This window comes from Akebia trifoliata, chromosome 11 (assembly GCF_017979445.1).
Source record: "Akebia trifoliata isolate Shusen 1 chromosome 11, ASM1797944v1, whole genome shotgun sequence".
In the NCBI taxonomy this organism is placed as follows: domain Eukaryota; kingdom Viridiplantae; phylum Streptophyta; class Magnoliopsida; order Ranunculales; family Lardizabalaceae; genus Akebia; species Akebia trifoliata.
The window spans coordinates 41,078,032-41,092,595 of NC_141385.1; the positions used below are offsets into that span (position 1 = coordinate 41,078,032).

Below are 14,564 nucleotides of genomic sequence, written 5' to 3' on the forward strand. Positions count from 1 at the left end.
CCTCTGAAAGATTGGTAGCTCCATGTGTAGACACAAATGTGGAATCTGTGAAGATGCACAGAACACTACATAATACCCCCCACCCCAAATGATTTCAAAATACAAACACAAAGTTCTCCTGCTTGGTTGTAATGCAGAAATGACAGCCTTCTATTTGGGAAAACCACACAAAATAAAAATGTTTAAAGCTGAAGAGAGACATTAGAAGACATGTGTGGCATTTCAAACAAATTGGAACAAACCATTAAAAACCCAGTATTTTCTTTCATGTTCACCAACACAATGGCTAATTGCAACAGAAACTCATATTACACAATGCCATAGATAACAAGAATCCCGCCATGGAGGGTGATGCAGAATTGCTATTTCCATCAACCATATACACGTAAATCAAGTGAATGAATGCCAAAGAAAAATAAAATAAAAACAAAAAATACAAGTGGAAATCCCATTCTCATTAAGGAAATGTGTGTATGCAACCACACAGTACAATGACACCAAAAGTAGAGAATTACATCCTGGATTTCCCATCAGTGATATGATCAGATTCGAGGACAAGTGAACACAGCTGATACGGGCATTTTCTGACCGTCATTCATCCCTGGAAAAGAATGAAACAATGTAGAACAAAATCGAAGTCTGCATATTCTGAGCCCCCTTTCCGCAATTTGGACCTTTTCCTTTCATTCTTGAGAAAAAAAAAACGCAGTTGCGTGGAATGTGAGGGTTGGTTTGTTGGTTTGTTACAGGGTTCAATCCGAGTTGGAATCATAGAAATCACTTGGGCAAGGGGTCATGACCTCAGATTCCAGAACCTGGACTACCCTGTGCATGGTGGGCCGGTCCTCTGGATTGGATGACACACACTGAATAGCAACTGAGAGCAGGGCATCAAGGCTCTCTGCCTGCACTCCTTCACAGTGTGTATCAACGATCTCCCTTTGTCTGTTTTCTAAAATCAGGAAATTCATCTGCAAAGAAATAAATTCAAGACAAGGTTATTTTCTACTAAGAAATGTGGCACCAATTCAGTAAACCCCACCCAGGATTTTTATTTTTATTTTTTGAAACAAATGGGGGTTAGTAATTAGTAGATGAAGGCAGGTTTTGAACTCAGGTCGTGGTATTGACACTAAGAATTTACCCAACTTAGCAAGCAGGCACATTCAACCCCACATGGGATATAACCTTGATCAAAACCAACCTCATTGGATAACTGTGGTCATCTAACCAGCCACCTGTGGCATTGGATATGAACTAGAAAGCTTACTAGATAGGTTCTACCGAATGGTGGGTAACAACCACTTCAGACCCACCACACACAGATACCAAATATATCACAATAAGAGACCTAGAATAGCATTTATTGGATTCAAGTCATTGGATATTGTGGGACTTAAAAAGGAATATCAAGATTTGTGGTTAATACCCCTGAGAGAATCACTGATATAGTGCAATTGACTAATTATCCTTATATCTGCCAGAACTCTGTTTTTTTTTTTTTTTTGTTGATAATGTTATCTTTCTACTCTAGAGATTGGGAATAGCAAAATATTGATGCAAGGAATTGACACTGATTATCTTTCAAGTGTAAACATAAAGATTTCCCATCTTTGGCAAGTAAGAAAGGATAACCCCAAATAATGTTCTACGAATTTTTTTTTACTGAATCTGTTGCATAAATCATCTCAATAGCTAAAGGAAAGAGACATACCCAGCCAACAATGTTAAGGCCCTTCTCAATGAATGATGCATCGGTGGGTCGCTTCCCGCTCAATATTTCAAGCACCAGAACCCCAAAACTATACACATCAGTTTTTTCTGTTGCTCTACCGCTTTGCATGTACTCTGCACAAATATATACATGCAAAAATGCTTAGCATAAAAGAAACTTTGCAACTAGGGCCAAAATTTCCTGGGTGGGTCCCAAACCCTCTGCGTATTTTAGACAATTAGGTGGGAGGGAGTTGAGAAATGTGAACATCCTGACCTAAATATTCCTTAAAAATAAAGCCTGAAATATTTGCTGAACCGTATATTGCATACCTGGAGCCAGATAACCAAATGTTCCAGCAACGATGGTAGTGATATGAGATTCTTCATCCTCCAACAACTTGGCAAGTCCAAAGTCAGATACTCGAGCCTCCAAACTCCCATCAAGCAAAATGTTGCTTGACTTTATATCACGATGTATGATTCGAGGGGAACAATCATGATGCAAGTACGCCAGTCCTTTTGCAGCTCCCATTATAATATTCAAACGTGCATCCCAATCTAGTTGCTCTGATCTTTCTGTTCCATATATCACATAAAATTACATCTTCACATAATACAAGTGAGAAATCTAGGGTATTATTTTTGACAGGTATACAAATTTATTAGAACCAAAAGAAAAGAATAAAGATGGTGGTTGAGAAGACCAAAAGAAATGCCCATCAAGCGATGCCAAAATAAAAAACAACTAAATAAATATATAAATTAGTAGAGATCTCCATGTAACACAAGCTTCCAAAAAAATACAAAATCCTCAACAAAAAAAAAACTTGTTATGGAGCTTGAATCATAAAAAAGAGCCCTTTAACACTTAGAATAAGATCATGCACTGAATTCTCCTCCCTTTCAAGGTTCTCTTTCTAAAGGCCCCCAAAATCCGCAAACTGAATCATTCTCTCAGATTTCTACACTGTTCAATGTACACCACTCTACTGAATCTACTCTTGACAGATTTTAGTGTGAAGGCTGGGTTTTGATCCCAAGACTATGGTATTACTACTCACAGTCCAAAATTTCATGCCATTTCAGAATGTTCCAGCAGAACATTCTGGTTTAGGCCAAAAATGGAATGGAACATTTGCTTTGACACTGGAACTTCGAATGTTTCAAACAAACGACCATTTCAATTTTTATCCTGGCTGAAACATTGCCTCAAAACAAGATTTTAAACTCTGTTACCACACATCAATTATGAACCATATCATTTATTACTAATTTCCAACAATTTATACCGATAAAAAAAAATTCCAACAATTTACAAGGTAGTCTTGAAAGGGTTCCCACTCTCAAAAGGTTTTCCATTCCAAATCCTGTTACGTTGCAAAGTTTTTGTTTAGGTCTGTAGTGTATGAAGTATGATCATTAAATGAATCTTCAGATATTTTTTGACTGATGATAAACCTTTAGATTTGACAGTCTATAAATTTGGAACTTAGAAGAGGGTGTCATATGACACATGGCACCCTCTTTGGTGGGCTGCCGCCATGGCCTCTTTCCTTTTCCCTTTTCAAATACTTAGCAAAAATATATTGATGGAGAAATAATTGTATAGATAGATAATACATACTAACAACAATGAACACCAGGAGAAAAAAATGAACACCATAAAAAGTTAAGGGAGCTGATGCTTCAAAAGTTGTTCACATGTTATGATCTAGCCACAATTGTTTTCCACACTCTAGGAAAGCAACGATGACAACAAATCAAAAAATAGAAGACTTAACTTAAGAAATAAGTTCTAATAAAAACAGAAAGATATCAAGAGAAAAATCCCTCACCATGAATTGCCTCATCTAGGCTACCACCAGGTAAGAAATCATAAATTAATAACTTCGAAGAAGGAGAATTGCAATATCCACGCAAATTCACCAAATATCGGTGCTTTATGCTACCAAGAATTTCGAGCTCCCTTTCAAAGAAAAGATCTAGGCCGTCTTTTGTTTTCATAATTCTTTTCAAGGCGAAGACATTGCCATCATCCATTGCAAGCTTGTATACAGTTGCAAAGCCCCCACGACCTATAATATGTTCATCATTCAAAGTTTCTAATTTCTTAATGATATCTTTTGAAGAGTAGGGCAAGTCTCCGTGGAACATTACAATGGATGCACCTGAAGCAATAAGACTATGTTAAATGGATTACGGTAGTCTTATGGGAATTATCCCATGGCTAAGACGTATGTGAAGAATGAAAAGCAGTTAAAACAAGCCTAAGTCAAGGCGCTTCACTAGACAATGCCTTGAGATGTAAGGAGTAGCCCTCACAAGCATGTAGTTTTATAAATAGATAATAATTAAATAGAAATTATAAAAATAGATTGATAGAGAAAGAGTCAAACTTGGCCAGTAGAGTGTTGTAATTGCTCATCAAACATACAGCTTGAGTTGTGAATAGCTCGAGAATGTTGAAGTCGCTAATCAACTAGGGTTGTTTAGATTAAAACCAAAAGAGAAAAAAAAAAATGTAATATATATGTAGTTTATGACCTTTTATGTAAATTGTTATATTGTAAACATCTTCAATAATTATAAGGACTGTTATGTAATGATACTGTAAAAAAAAAAAAAAAAAGAAATACAATGCATTCTCATGTGGCGTACCCCTTAGTCAAAAGGCGCCAAAAGGGAGTGTCCGATCTCAAGGCATATGGTTTTACAATGCCTCCATGAATAAGGAGTAGTGTGCTTTTGAGGGAAGGGCCATTTTATTAACTTATACGGGCCTTTGTTTAGCAAAGGAGGCATGTTTCAAGGAGATCATCTCCAATGCCTTTGAAAACATTCATGTCATAATAACTAAAGTAAATGGAATAGTACCTCCACTAACATCCATTGCAAGACCTCTATTGTCATTTTTACCAAATTTCTTATAAAGAAAACAGCCCCAAAAACACATCAATGCCACCAGAAGTAAAGCACCCACTGTCGCCAATGCACTTATAAGGAGCCTAGTAGAGTATTTCCCTGATTTTTTCTTCTCGCTTTGGCTATCTGAGACAAAATATTCCAACAGAACAAAATGAAAAACATCATAAAAAGTGGGCAAATGATCATAATGCTAAATCTTTTAGAATGACTACAATTTACTTGGTCAAGAACTAGTGAATTTTGTAGGGGAAAATCATTTTAGTCCAAGGAGTTCATGTTTCTTCTAAATTACAAATGTCGCAATTTGAAAAAGTAAAAAAAATTCAGTTTCTTAGGCAATAATGGACCAAATTGTAGCAAATGATTTGCAAACATGTCATTGCAAATAGCCAATAGGCATTGGAACACTTCATATTATTAATAGATGAGTATGAATTGGTCATCATTATTTCCCAAGTATACAAGTCTACCTGAACCAGGAGGTTGGGACTCCAACAAAGGTCCTCCCCCATTTTTGCATGCTAGATTGATTTGCTTCCCACACAAGCCACGATTCCCAACAAAGCTACACATACATGCAGAAAACAATATATTAATTAATTAAACTTAGGATTAGTTCTACCTAGGGAAGTCAACAAGCCAAGCTAGCTTGCATAGCCATGAGCCAGACAAGTGAGAGCTCGGCCACATATATTAGTTAGTCTATTCTTGCTTCCTATTAGTACACCCAACTGTCAGGATCCCATGGACTTCATATTTGATAATCCAATCATATAGTCAGTTACGGATTAAAGATCTTAAAAGATTCAAGATCATTAAACATCCGATACACATATAAATCATCAAACAAAATCGTACTTACGAATTTTCACTAAATTTGTTAAGCACACCCTCAGATGGTATTGGTCCAGTAAAGAAGTTTGTTGACGCGTTGCTTCAAAACAGTCGGGAGGAATTCAACATTCAGCAGTACATACATTGTAAGCATGTCAAATATTATTTTAATGCGAGGAAAACTAGGGAACTTACAATGTTGAAAGCTTGGTCAACTTCGCCAGTGATGGAGGAATAGATCCACTGAGAGAGTTGCTGGATACATCCCTGAAGAATGAGTTAGAGAGATAATCAAAAGTCAGTATTTCCTCGTTTAGATAAACCAAACGGTTCATCACCAATGAGCTATCAGCTCGCGCTGACAATTATCAAGTTCAACTATATTAGAATCCTCAACGATGCAGAAGACCGAAAAATAAAAATAATATCGATGTTATCAAACGAAGAACCAAAATTAGTATTATGGTTGATCTTGGTAACAGTTACACAACAAATTGAGTATAGACCATTGAGATGAACTATCTTCAATGATACATATAAGATTCTAAGTAGTAAAAAAACCTACAAGTGGACTACGAGAAAAATCAGATTGCATAAGTATGGCTTCGAATTGGAATATAGAGGGTACAGTTAATGCACAAGTAGCAATATAATAATAAAACAAGGAACAAGATAGACATGAGGAAAGAACTAATTTTAGAAAAACAACTCACAGGATTTCAAGCTCTGAGAGGTTTCCAAATTCAGCGGGAATGAATCCACTCAAGTAGTTACCCTGCAAATATCTGTGAAAAAAATATGTGAATACAATGATTCTTTTGAATATTTCTGAAACCAATCAGAAAAGATTCCAAAATTTCATGTTATCAGGTTTTTATGAATTCAAACGATGATTTGTAATAATCCCCCCAAAATCAGAAAGAAACACTTCCACATAGGTGCCGGCTAGTATCATTTGGGCAGATTTTGAACTTATGTCTTGGTATCAACACTTACAGACTTTTTACCAACTTAGCTAGCTGACATCTTCAGCTATGCTACTAATTTATTTAATCAGTCTAAATCATTATTATCACTAGTGCCTTATCTCAATCATTTGGGGTCAGCAACATAAATTATTTTCCACACTGTACTCTATTTAGAACCGTATCTTTGTTAAGTCTTGTTATTTTCATTTTTCTCTCACTAACTCACTTCACATGCATCCTGGGCTTCCCTCACCTCTTTTGACCTTCAACCTGTGCCAAAGGGCTACTTCTCATTTTTCATAGTCCTCCACTCTTGCTATGCTTTCCATGCATAGCTTTTTTACATGTTTTGAATTTAAAAAAAAAAAATTAGATATCATTTTGTGGGGAATTAAGCTAGGTCAGTTGCAACTCACACGAGTAGTAGACATGGTAGAGGATCATTTAATCAGCCATAATCAATGTTTAAGCCCTTTTATAGTTGCTCAGATATTTTAAGGTTCCTGCTTACTACGTTAGTAAAGTCCATGAGTGATAATCCAACAGATATGATTTAAAAACTCGCCCTCTCCTACTTGCCAACAAAAAAATGATAGCCACCACAGAAAACAACCATTGATCATTATTAGGCCAGACAAAAGACTTTGACGAAGTGGCTCCTTGTGCACCATCTTTCTTTTTGAGCACAATCATCTCCATTCCAAAATATTTAAACAAAATGAATATTAAAAACACATTTCACATTTTTTTCGATATGGAACAAAAGCATACATCTGGCATCAGAAAATTAGTACTTACAGTGCTTGCAACTCTGTGCAATTGCCCAATTCTGAAGGGATGCTCCGTATAAGTTGTTATCGTGAAGAGATCTACAACATAAAACACATAATCCATAAACAAAAGCATCAGCAACAGCACACTTCAGCAATCAAAATACTTGAAAAGAAGAAGGAAAAAAAAAACACAAGTTTCCAAGAAACTCCTAGACAAGTACATACAGAAGTTTCAAGTGATTTAGCTTCCCAATGTCAGGCGATATTGATCCACTCAGTCTGTGAAATGGAAGGCTCCTAAAAGACAAAGTTAAACAAATTTAGCATTTTGTAATTATGAAAACAAAAATCTCTTCCCAGTACTTGCAAGCAGCTATAGATAAACAAATTTGGCATTGTATTTATGAAAACAAAAATCTCTTCCCTGCACATAAGCACGCACATCATGCACAAATAACAAAAGAGACAGATTTGATGCAAAAACCTTTTTTTTTTACTTAAGAAACAACAAAGATTCCATCAAAGTTGGTCAACTTTAACCAAAATGCATGGGAATTTCAGTACATATTTTAATCATCTTAGCCAGTTTTTTTTTTTTTTTTTTTTGTTCTCCTCCCAATTTTTCTTGGTTCCTCCCTACCACATACACAAACACAACTGCATGCCCCCATAATTAAATATTTTCTAGGCTAAAAAAAAAACCTTAAAGAGAAAGGCTGAGACCTTCTTGTAACGAGAAGAATACTTTGTTTTAGAAGAATACTTTGTTTTTAAATTTAAATATGTTGATAAAGATTTTCAGTAACAATGAGGATTAACTACATAGGAAGTACACCAAAAGTGTGCATCCATAAATGCATGGTACATAAATATATTTTGAAGTAAACAAATTCGAGTCAAGTGGCTAAATTGATGGTGCGCTTCTGTAAAGCTGCATAACTGATGTGTTGAAATAAAATAAAAAAGGGTAATAATCCAATAATAAACAACCTGTATGTTGGCCAATGGTGATGTGCTTCCGTAAAGATGTGTAATTGATGAGTAGCAATTGAAAAAGAGGAAATCTTATAAATAAATTAAAAAAAGATGAAATTTTATAATCCTATAATAATACCACCTTAATGCTGGCCAATGAAGAAATGTGTTCTTCAACGTCTAAGATAGAAACAAGGGCAGTCTAGAGAATCAAGAAGCAGCCCAAAGAAAGACCAAAATAAAGGGAAGGCAAAGTACAAAGAAAGAAAATGACAACAAAAGTGCGGAGTGCTTCAATGCAAATTATGTGTGTGCATGTTTTATAGATTAGTTGTGTTTTTATAAAGAAGATGCTAGGAAATTAAGAAACAATATGTATATAGAATGAGTGTAGAGTGACGTTAAGGGGAAGAGTGGCAAGCCTCGGATATAAAGATTTATAATGTAAGCCATTGGCAGAACCTGTGAAAAATAATGCACCAGTGCAAGTAAAGGGCTCTAAAAGAGAAAGGGAAGACCAAAAGGAACATTGTTGAAAGCAGTGAGATGATCTTAATGCATACATATTAATAATGACTATGACCTGATATATAAAGTGGAATGGATGAAACATGATTCATGTAGCAACCTCATATAGTTGATTTGGATAAGGCTTATATGAGAGAAATGATAATAACGATGGCGAGATAGTTAACACAAACTATGATGATGAGATAGGTGCCAGTAATGTTGGTGCAGGTGATGATACTAATAATCACAAGAATAATAAATGAGCACAAGGGTTAGGGGTTGGAAAGACGAACAGAAAACAGAAACTTTTGTTTAACTGAAATGCAGAAGGTACAGTTCTGAAGTATTTATGTAGATTTATTGTGCGTTCAGTTTCAAACAATTGCAAGCTTCAAGTGATGGCCAAAATTCATATTGTTAGTTCCAGTGCATGCTGGGGAATCTTCAATTCCACAAGAATGTTCATATAGGAAATAACTTCATAATACATCAAACATCATTGTTTTCAGAGAAATTTGGAAGAACTTAAAATAGACCAATTTCAGTTGTTTTCAATCAGTCTCCAAGAGGAAAAAGCTTCAGCTAGTGTTGAAGCAGCTAGGCATTTCTCATTCTTCCTTTCCATTTTTCAATTACTTGGTCATGAACTTCAAAAAAAGTATTGTTCCCCTTCCCCACCTAGGGATAACAAAAAACACCTATGTGAAATGCTTTCGCATTACCACAACATTAAAAAAATATGTTTTTGCGGTTATTTCCAAGACTCACAGGTAAATAACTCTCTTGGTTTGAGCATCACATTTCACCCCTTTCCAACCACAAGGGTCTTGATCCTCTGGTCTCCACTGAACAAGGACACCATCCGAACCAACAATTGCAGTCTTAATACTCAGGAGAACCTCACCTATGAAACACAAAAAATCAGTCATAAAATTAGTCTGAAAATAAAGAAAAAATAATCAATGAAACTACTTCTTTTGTTTGTAAAGTATAGCTTGTGATATTGCTCAGAAGATGAGTACTTTTCTATACCCTATTCCCATACAATGTGCTTCAGGAACAGGCAAGGCAGTGGAACCAACAAGTAACAAGTTAATGTTTGCCCCCAGGTGATTTACCAAACTGTTGTTTACTGCTAGATGATTGTAACCATCTGATCTATCTCAATCTTTTGGATTGTAAGAAAATATTATAACACACCCATAAAAATATTATAGGATATCATCAGGGACGAGTGGGGGTATAAAGCCCACTGAACTTCTTGAAAAAAATAATTTGGTTATTAACTCCCTACATTTTGATTGATAATTAGAGATACCTCATGTGTTTTTCCAATTGATGACATGCTAGCCCCCACTGACTTTAAACAAAGAGAGTTTTAACAGGCAGACCTATATGTTGCATTTTTATTAAAAGAGGAGAAACTCCCTTGGAGTCAATAAGGAAAACTTATTTTATCAAGTTTGTTACTCAACAAAACTTGGAGTGGGAACCACATCTAACTAAAAGATTAAAGAGTAAGACTAGTCTTACTAAGGGTCATTGAGCTCACCTTGTGACATCCAAAAACATGATCCAATGGCATAGGGACGTCGAGGAAAAAATTCTATAAACATTGGGAAATAAAAAATTAAACAGAGTTATTTTTCATCACTAACTTTTAATTTTAAATTTGGGAGTTAGGTGGGATTTTCGTAGCCATCCATTTTCAAAACCTTGTATAAAGTCCAAAAATAAATATTTTTTTATCTGACTGTTTCCATGAAATCTAGAGGGGGGTGTTGGATTTGCCAATTTGGTAATCCAGTAGAGCTCAACAACTCTTAGTAAGATTTCAAACCTCACTAAGTTAGTAAGAAAAACGTTTTTCGAGATTAATTGCCTATAATACCCTCATTTCTTTAGATCAAAACATCTATCATCTCTCCCAAAACCATGGATCAGTAGGAATCTTCTATTATTCTTATGAAGATTTTGGTCAATCATTATTTGTAGTGACAAGGCGAACATTCGGGAAGAAGAAAACCAAGATTACCAGTCAACCATCATTAGCACTTAGCCCCCACTGACCAAAAATCCTGGCTCTGCCCTTGGATATCATGCAAATCTCTGATCTAGGAGGTTCCCAAAGTAAGAAGCATCAAATTGTATTTTATGAATATACTTTTTTTTTATCGGTATTTTATGAATATACTTGACATGTTACATGTGTAAATAAAGGTAGGAAGGAGGAAACTCCCATCTACTCCAAACCACAAAGGTCTCTTTTCAAAATAAAAATGTAAAAGTAATAATAATAATTAATAAATAAATCATAGGCTTCATGGGGAATCTATGATCTAGGAGATTCCCCAACTAAGAAGCATCAAATTGTATTTTACGAATATACTTGACATGCTACATGTGTAAATAAAGGTAGGAAGAAGGAAACTCCCATCTACGCAAAACAACAAAGATTTCCTTTCAAAAAAAATTAATCATAGGTTTCAAGGTAGCATTAGCTGCACAGAAGCTCACCAACCCAACCCAGAAACTTAAAATAAATAAAATAATAATAATAGGAAATGAAAGCAATAATGTAAAAAATCTTGATAGCATATCACTGTACCATCAGGACTGAGAGCACTACTTTTCATTAAGATGTAAAGCAGCAAAACGGAAAGAATCGTTGGCCTTAGACATTCCATTAGAAGGATGCCCGTTGCTAGTCAAGTATAATAATATCAATTTCATCTGATTCACCAAGCTCTAGGACTGTTGAAATCGAACATATTGTTATCTGGTGGGAAATGTCACCCTACATCAGCACAAGAAATTAAATCAGTTGCCCAGAGAAAAAGAGAACAATGAAAGTCTTAAATAACATCTAACTATGCAATACATTCTATTTCAGAGTAAAATCTTACATTTCCATGGAACTATGGAAGCTTTAAATATTCCTTCCAAGGTGCATTATTGCAGCCTCTGATATATGTAGTAAATAGATAAATATTATTGTAACTAACATGATTTAAGTATAGCATCCCCCTCTGCTATTCCCTACGCTTCCAATACAACATCACGGACAAGAATTTCAATTCTGCGACAAAATATAGAACCAACCAGTTATAGATAGGGGACTGAAATTCTCCTATTGAAGTTCTAAATGTATCTCCATAACCTTTTGCATTGAATGACTAAGATACCATTTAAGTTTTCATCTAGCATGGTGCACAAAAGAGACAACCAAATCACTAGCACCAAAGTGCATGCAATTTACATAACTTGAGAGCCCTAACACATCATTCCATCTTGCACAAAACAAAATTCATCCTTTTTGTATGGAAATAGGATATCACTTCTCCACACACCATTCAAATCTCACCAATCTTGGTTACTTTCCAGTAAAACAATGTGAAGAAACTATTTGACCAGATTTAGGGACCATTAGGTATCCAAAAGACAGCAAAAGATAGAGGATCTCAAACCCATGTAAAATCTCTTTATTATTTAAAATTGGTGTCCCAGACTCCAATGTGTAAAACACGTCAGTGGATGTCAAAAAAGGCTATTTAAGAAGCAACTCAATTAGTTGCATTTTTCTGTTGATAGTTCTTGTGTACTAATTATGTAAATTCATTAAATTACCATCCATCTAGAGATGTTCTTGCATTTCACTTCTAGCTAATATATTATATATGTAGCAGATAGATAAATCGATCGGGCTTCCTTAAATTCATGTAACTAGAAACTTTTCTCTTGCAACCTTCACATGGAGGTCGTAGAGGAAGAGTACCACAAACATTGTTCCTCTAATACATGAAGTGGAGAGCAATATATTTGCATGAACTAGAGCAGAAGTTTCAAGCCTGGATAAAAGAGGTTTACATCAGATAGGCAGCTGCTTCGCCACTTCTTAAGATGAATCTTTATCTTTCATTTCCTTCATTAGACAGAACTGTATGAAGGAACAAGATTCCTTCTGCCAATCCCAAGTTTATGGGATAAGGCTTGGAATTGATGCTGAACAAATGAGGGATGCAAATCCCTTCAACAGGTGAAGTGGAATATAATAGACTGACACTAGAGTTTTATGTAGTAGCCTATCTCCCAACGACTATTATATAATTGTTTCCCATTCACTCCACTCCAATTAACCCTACCTGAATCCCCCTCATAGACTCTGTTCCACACTTATCTCCTATTAATTATGCCCCAATTATTGCCACCCAGACCCTGCTAACAGTTCCTTCAAAGTGACATAAATCATTTTCTTAAGAAATTACTCAAACTTCAACATGTACTATAATCTAGGCCCCTTCAATGGACTAACAGTGTTTCTTTTGCCATATTGAAGGATGACATGGCTAACCTAGAGCATCCATCAAACATATAATCCATCATTGACAATGCCCTTGTTCACATCATGGCTATACCTGACCACCTACCACGAAACATACCTAGTCAAGAAATATAATGTGTCCCCAATTATCTAAATTTTAATCCTAATTCAGGGTGATTTCCTTAATACAAACATACGTAACCCTTTTTTATTTTGATAAGCAAACAAACTTAACCCATCAGCCACAATTCAGTTCAAATAAAGATCTTTTCAAAGGAAATTACACTAAAAACTACGATTAGCTTAAAAAGAACCTAGGAACGTTAAATTAACATAAATTTTGCACTTTTCCCTAATTTTTTTCAGTATCTTCACTCCTAGAGCTCTGAAAACACTGAATTTTGAACATTTGTAAGCAATGTGTATCCTAAATCGATGCTCCAAATCAAAATCAGCTTAAGATATCCATTTTGTTCTAGATTTTCAGAATTTTCCTGATCCAGTTCAAATTTACCCACCAAAATTCGAGAAAAAATAGCAAAAAATAAATAAATTCAGCACAGAAATACACGCACCTCGATTCGATCTATTAGAGAGTAGCAGATAAATATGGATTGCAGATGAAAGGGAGAAAATATAGAACAAAAACCCTAAATTGTGAGATTTGGCGAGCAGGGAGAGTGATGATTTGAGAGAGAGAGAAAGAGAGAGCGCTCGAATTTAAAGGGCATCAGTCTACCAATGAAAAGGAAGAGATTTTCGCACGTGAGAAGTCGACAGTCCGCTCGTGCTACCGACGCGAGAGAGAGGGAGAGAGCAATCCTTACAACAGGAGATAGACTGAGACACCGTCCACTCCACTTATATGACCAAAATACCCTTGCTAAAGTCAAAAATGACCAATTCTTTCGAAGATTCTTCTGCCCATTCCACGGTGGGGTCCACGCCACTTGCTAAGAGCATTTCTTATTTTTTATTATTATTATTAATTTGGACTTCTTGTTGCAGTCCAGAGAATAATCAATTAAATGACTATAATACCCGCCCTTGGTCGATTAGAATTCGACCTGGGGAACATTCAATGTAAGGGCAAACCCGTCATGTTGAGATACTAATGCCTGTCGTTATCTACTGTAGAATGTGGACGTCTTGTGAGGTGGTTTTGATATTAGGTTATGTTAGTGCAAAATTTTTTTTTGTAACAGTGAATCTTATCCTTTAATCACATACACCTCGAGATCGATCATTAGTCAAATAGATATATCTCTCCTTCATCTTGTTTGTTATCTTTTCTATCTGGTACCAATAAGATATCTATCAAAGAGACTTCGATGCCTAAATTAATAATAATAAAACAAATAATAATCTCAGTCTCTCAAAGTTATTTACAATTATCATTCTTTTTTTATTTATAGGGATTTTCTTTTCTTATCTCGATGTAGTAGTTTATTCTTATCACGTCTCCTTTGCATCTTCGTTGATATCATCTAGATTTTTAGAACCTTTCCTTATCAAATATTGATTTTCTGTCAAAGATCGTGT

The 14,564-nt window shown here is 35.4% G+C and overlaps 1 protein-coding gene across 1 annotated transcript; it reads right to left on the reverse strand.

Moving 5' to 3' along the window:
- Window positions 1–220: 220 nt before the first annotated feature.
- FEI1 (Leucine-rich repeat protein kinase family protein) lies at window positions 221–13,840 on the reverse strand. The gene is given in 15 exon segments (XM_086458535.1): window positions 221–971; window positions 1,715–1,848; window positions 2,047–2,292; window positions 3,552–3,884; window positions 4,591–4,764; window positions 5,112–5,206; window positions 5,504–5,575; window positions 5,671–5,742; window positions 6,189–6,260; window positions 7,242–7,284; window positions 7,287–7,312; window positions 7,442–7,513; window positions 9,470–9,605; window positions 11,310–11,498; window positions 13,598–13,840. Coding segments are annotated over 14 exon segments (1,773 nt in total). The 5' UTR covers window positions 11,389–11,498; window positions 13,598–13,840; the 3' UTR covers window positions 221–752.
- Between the last annotated feature and the right edge of the window lie 724 nt (window positions 13,841–14,564).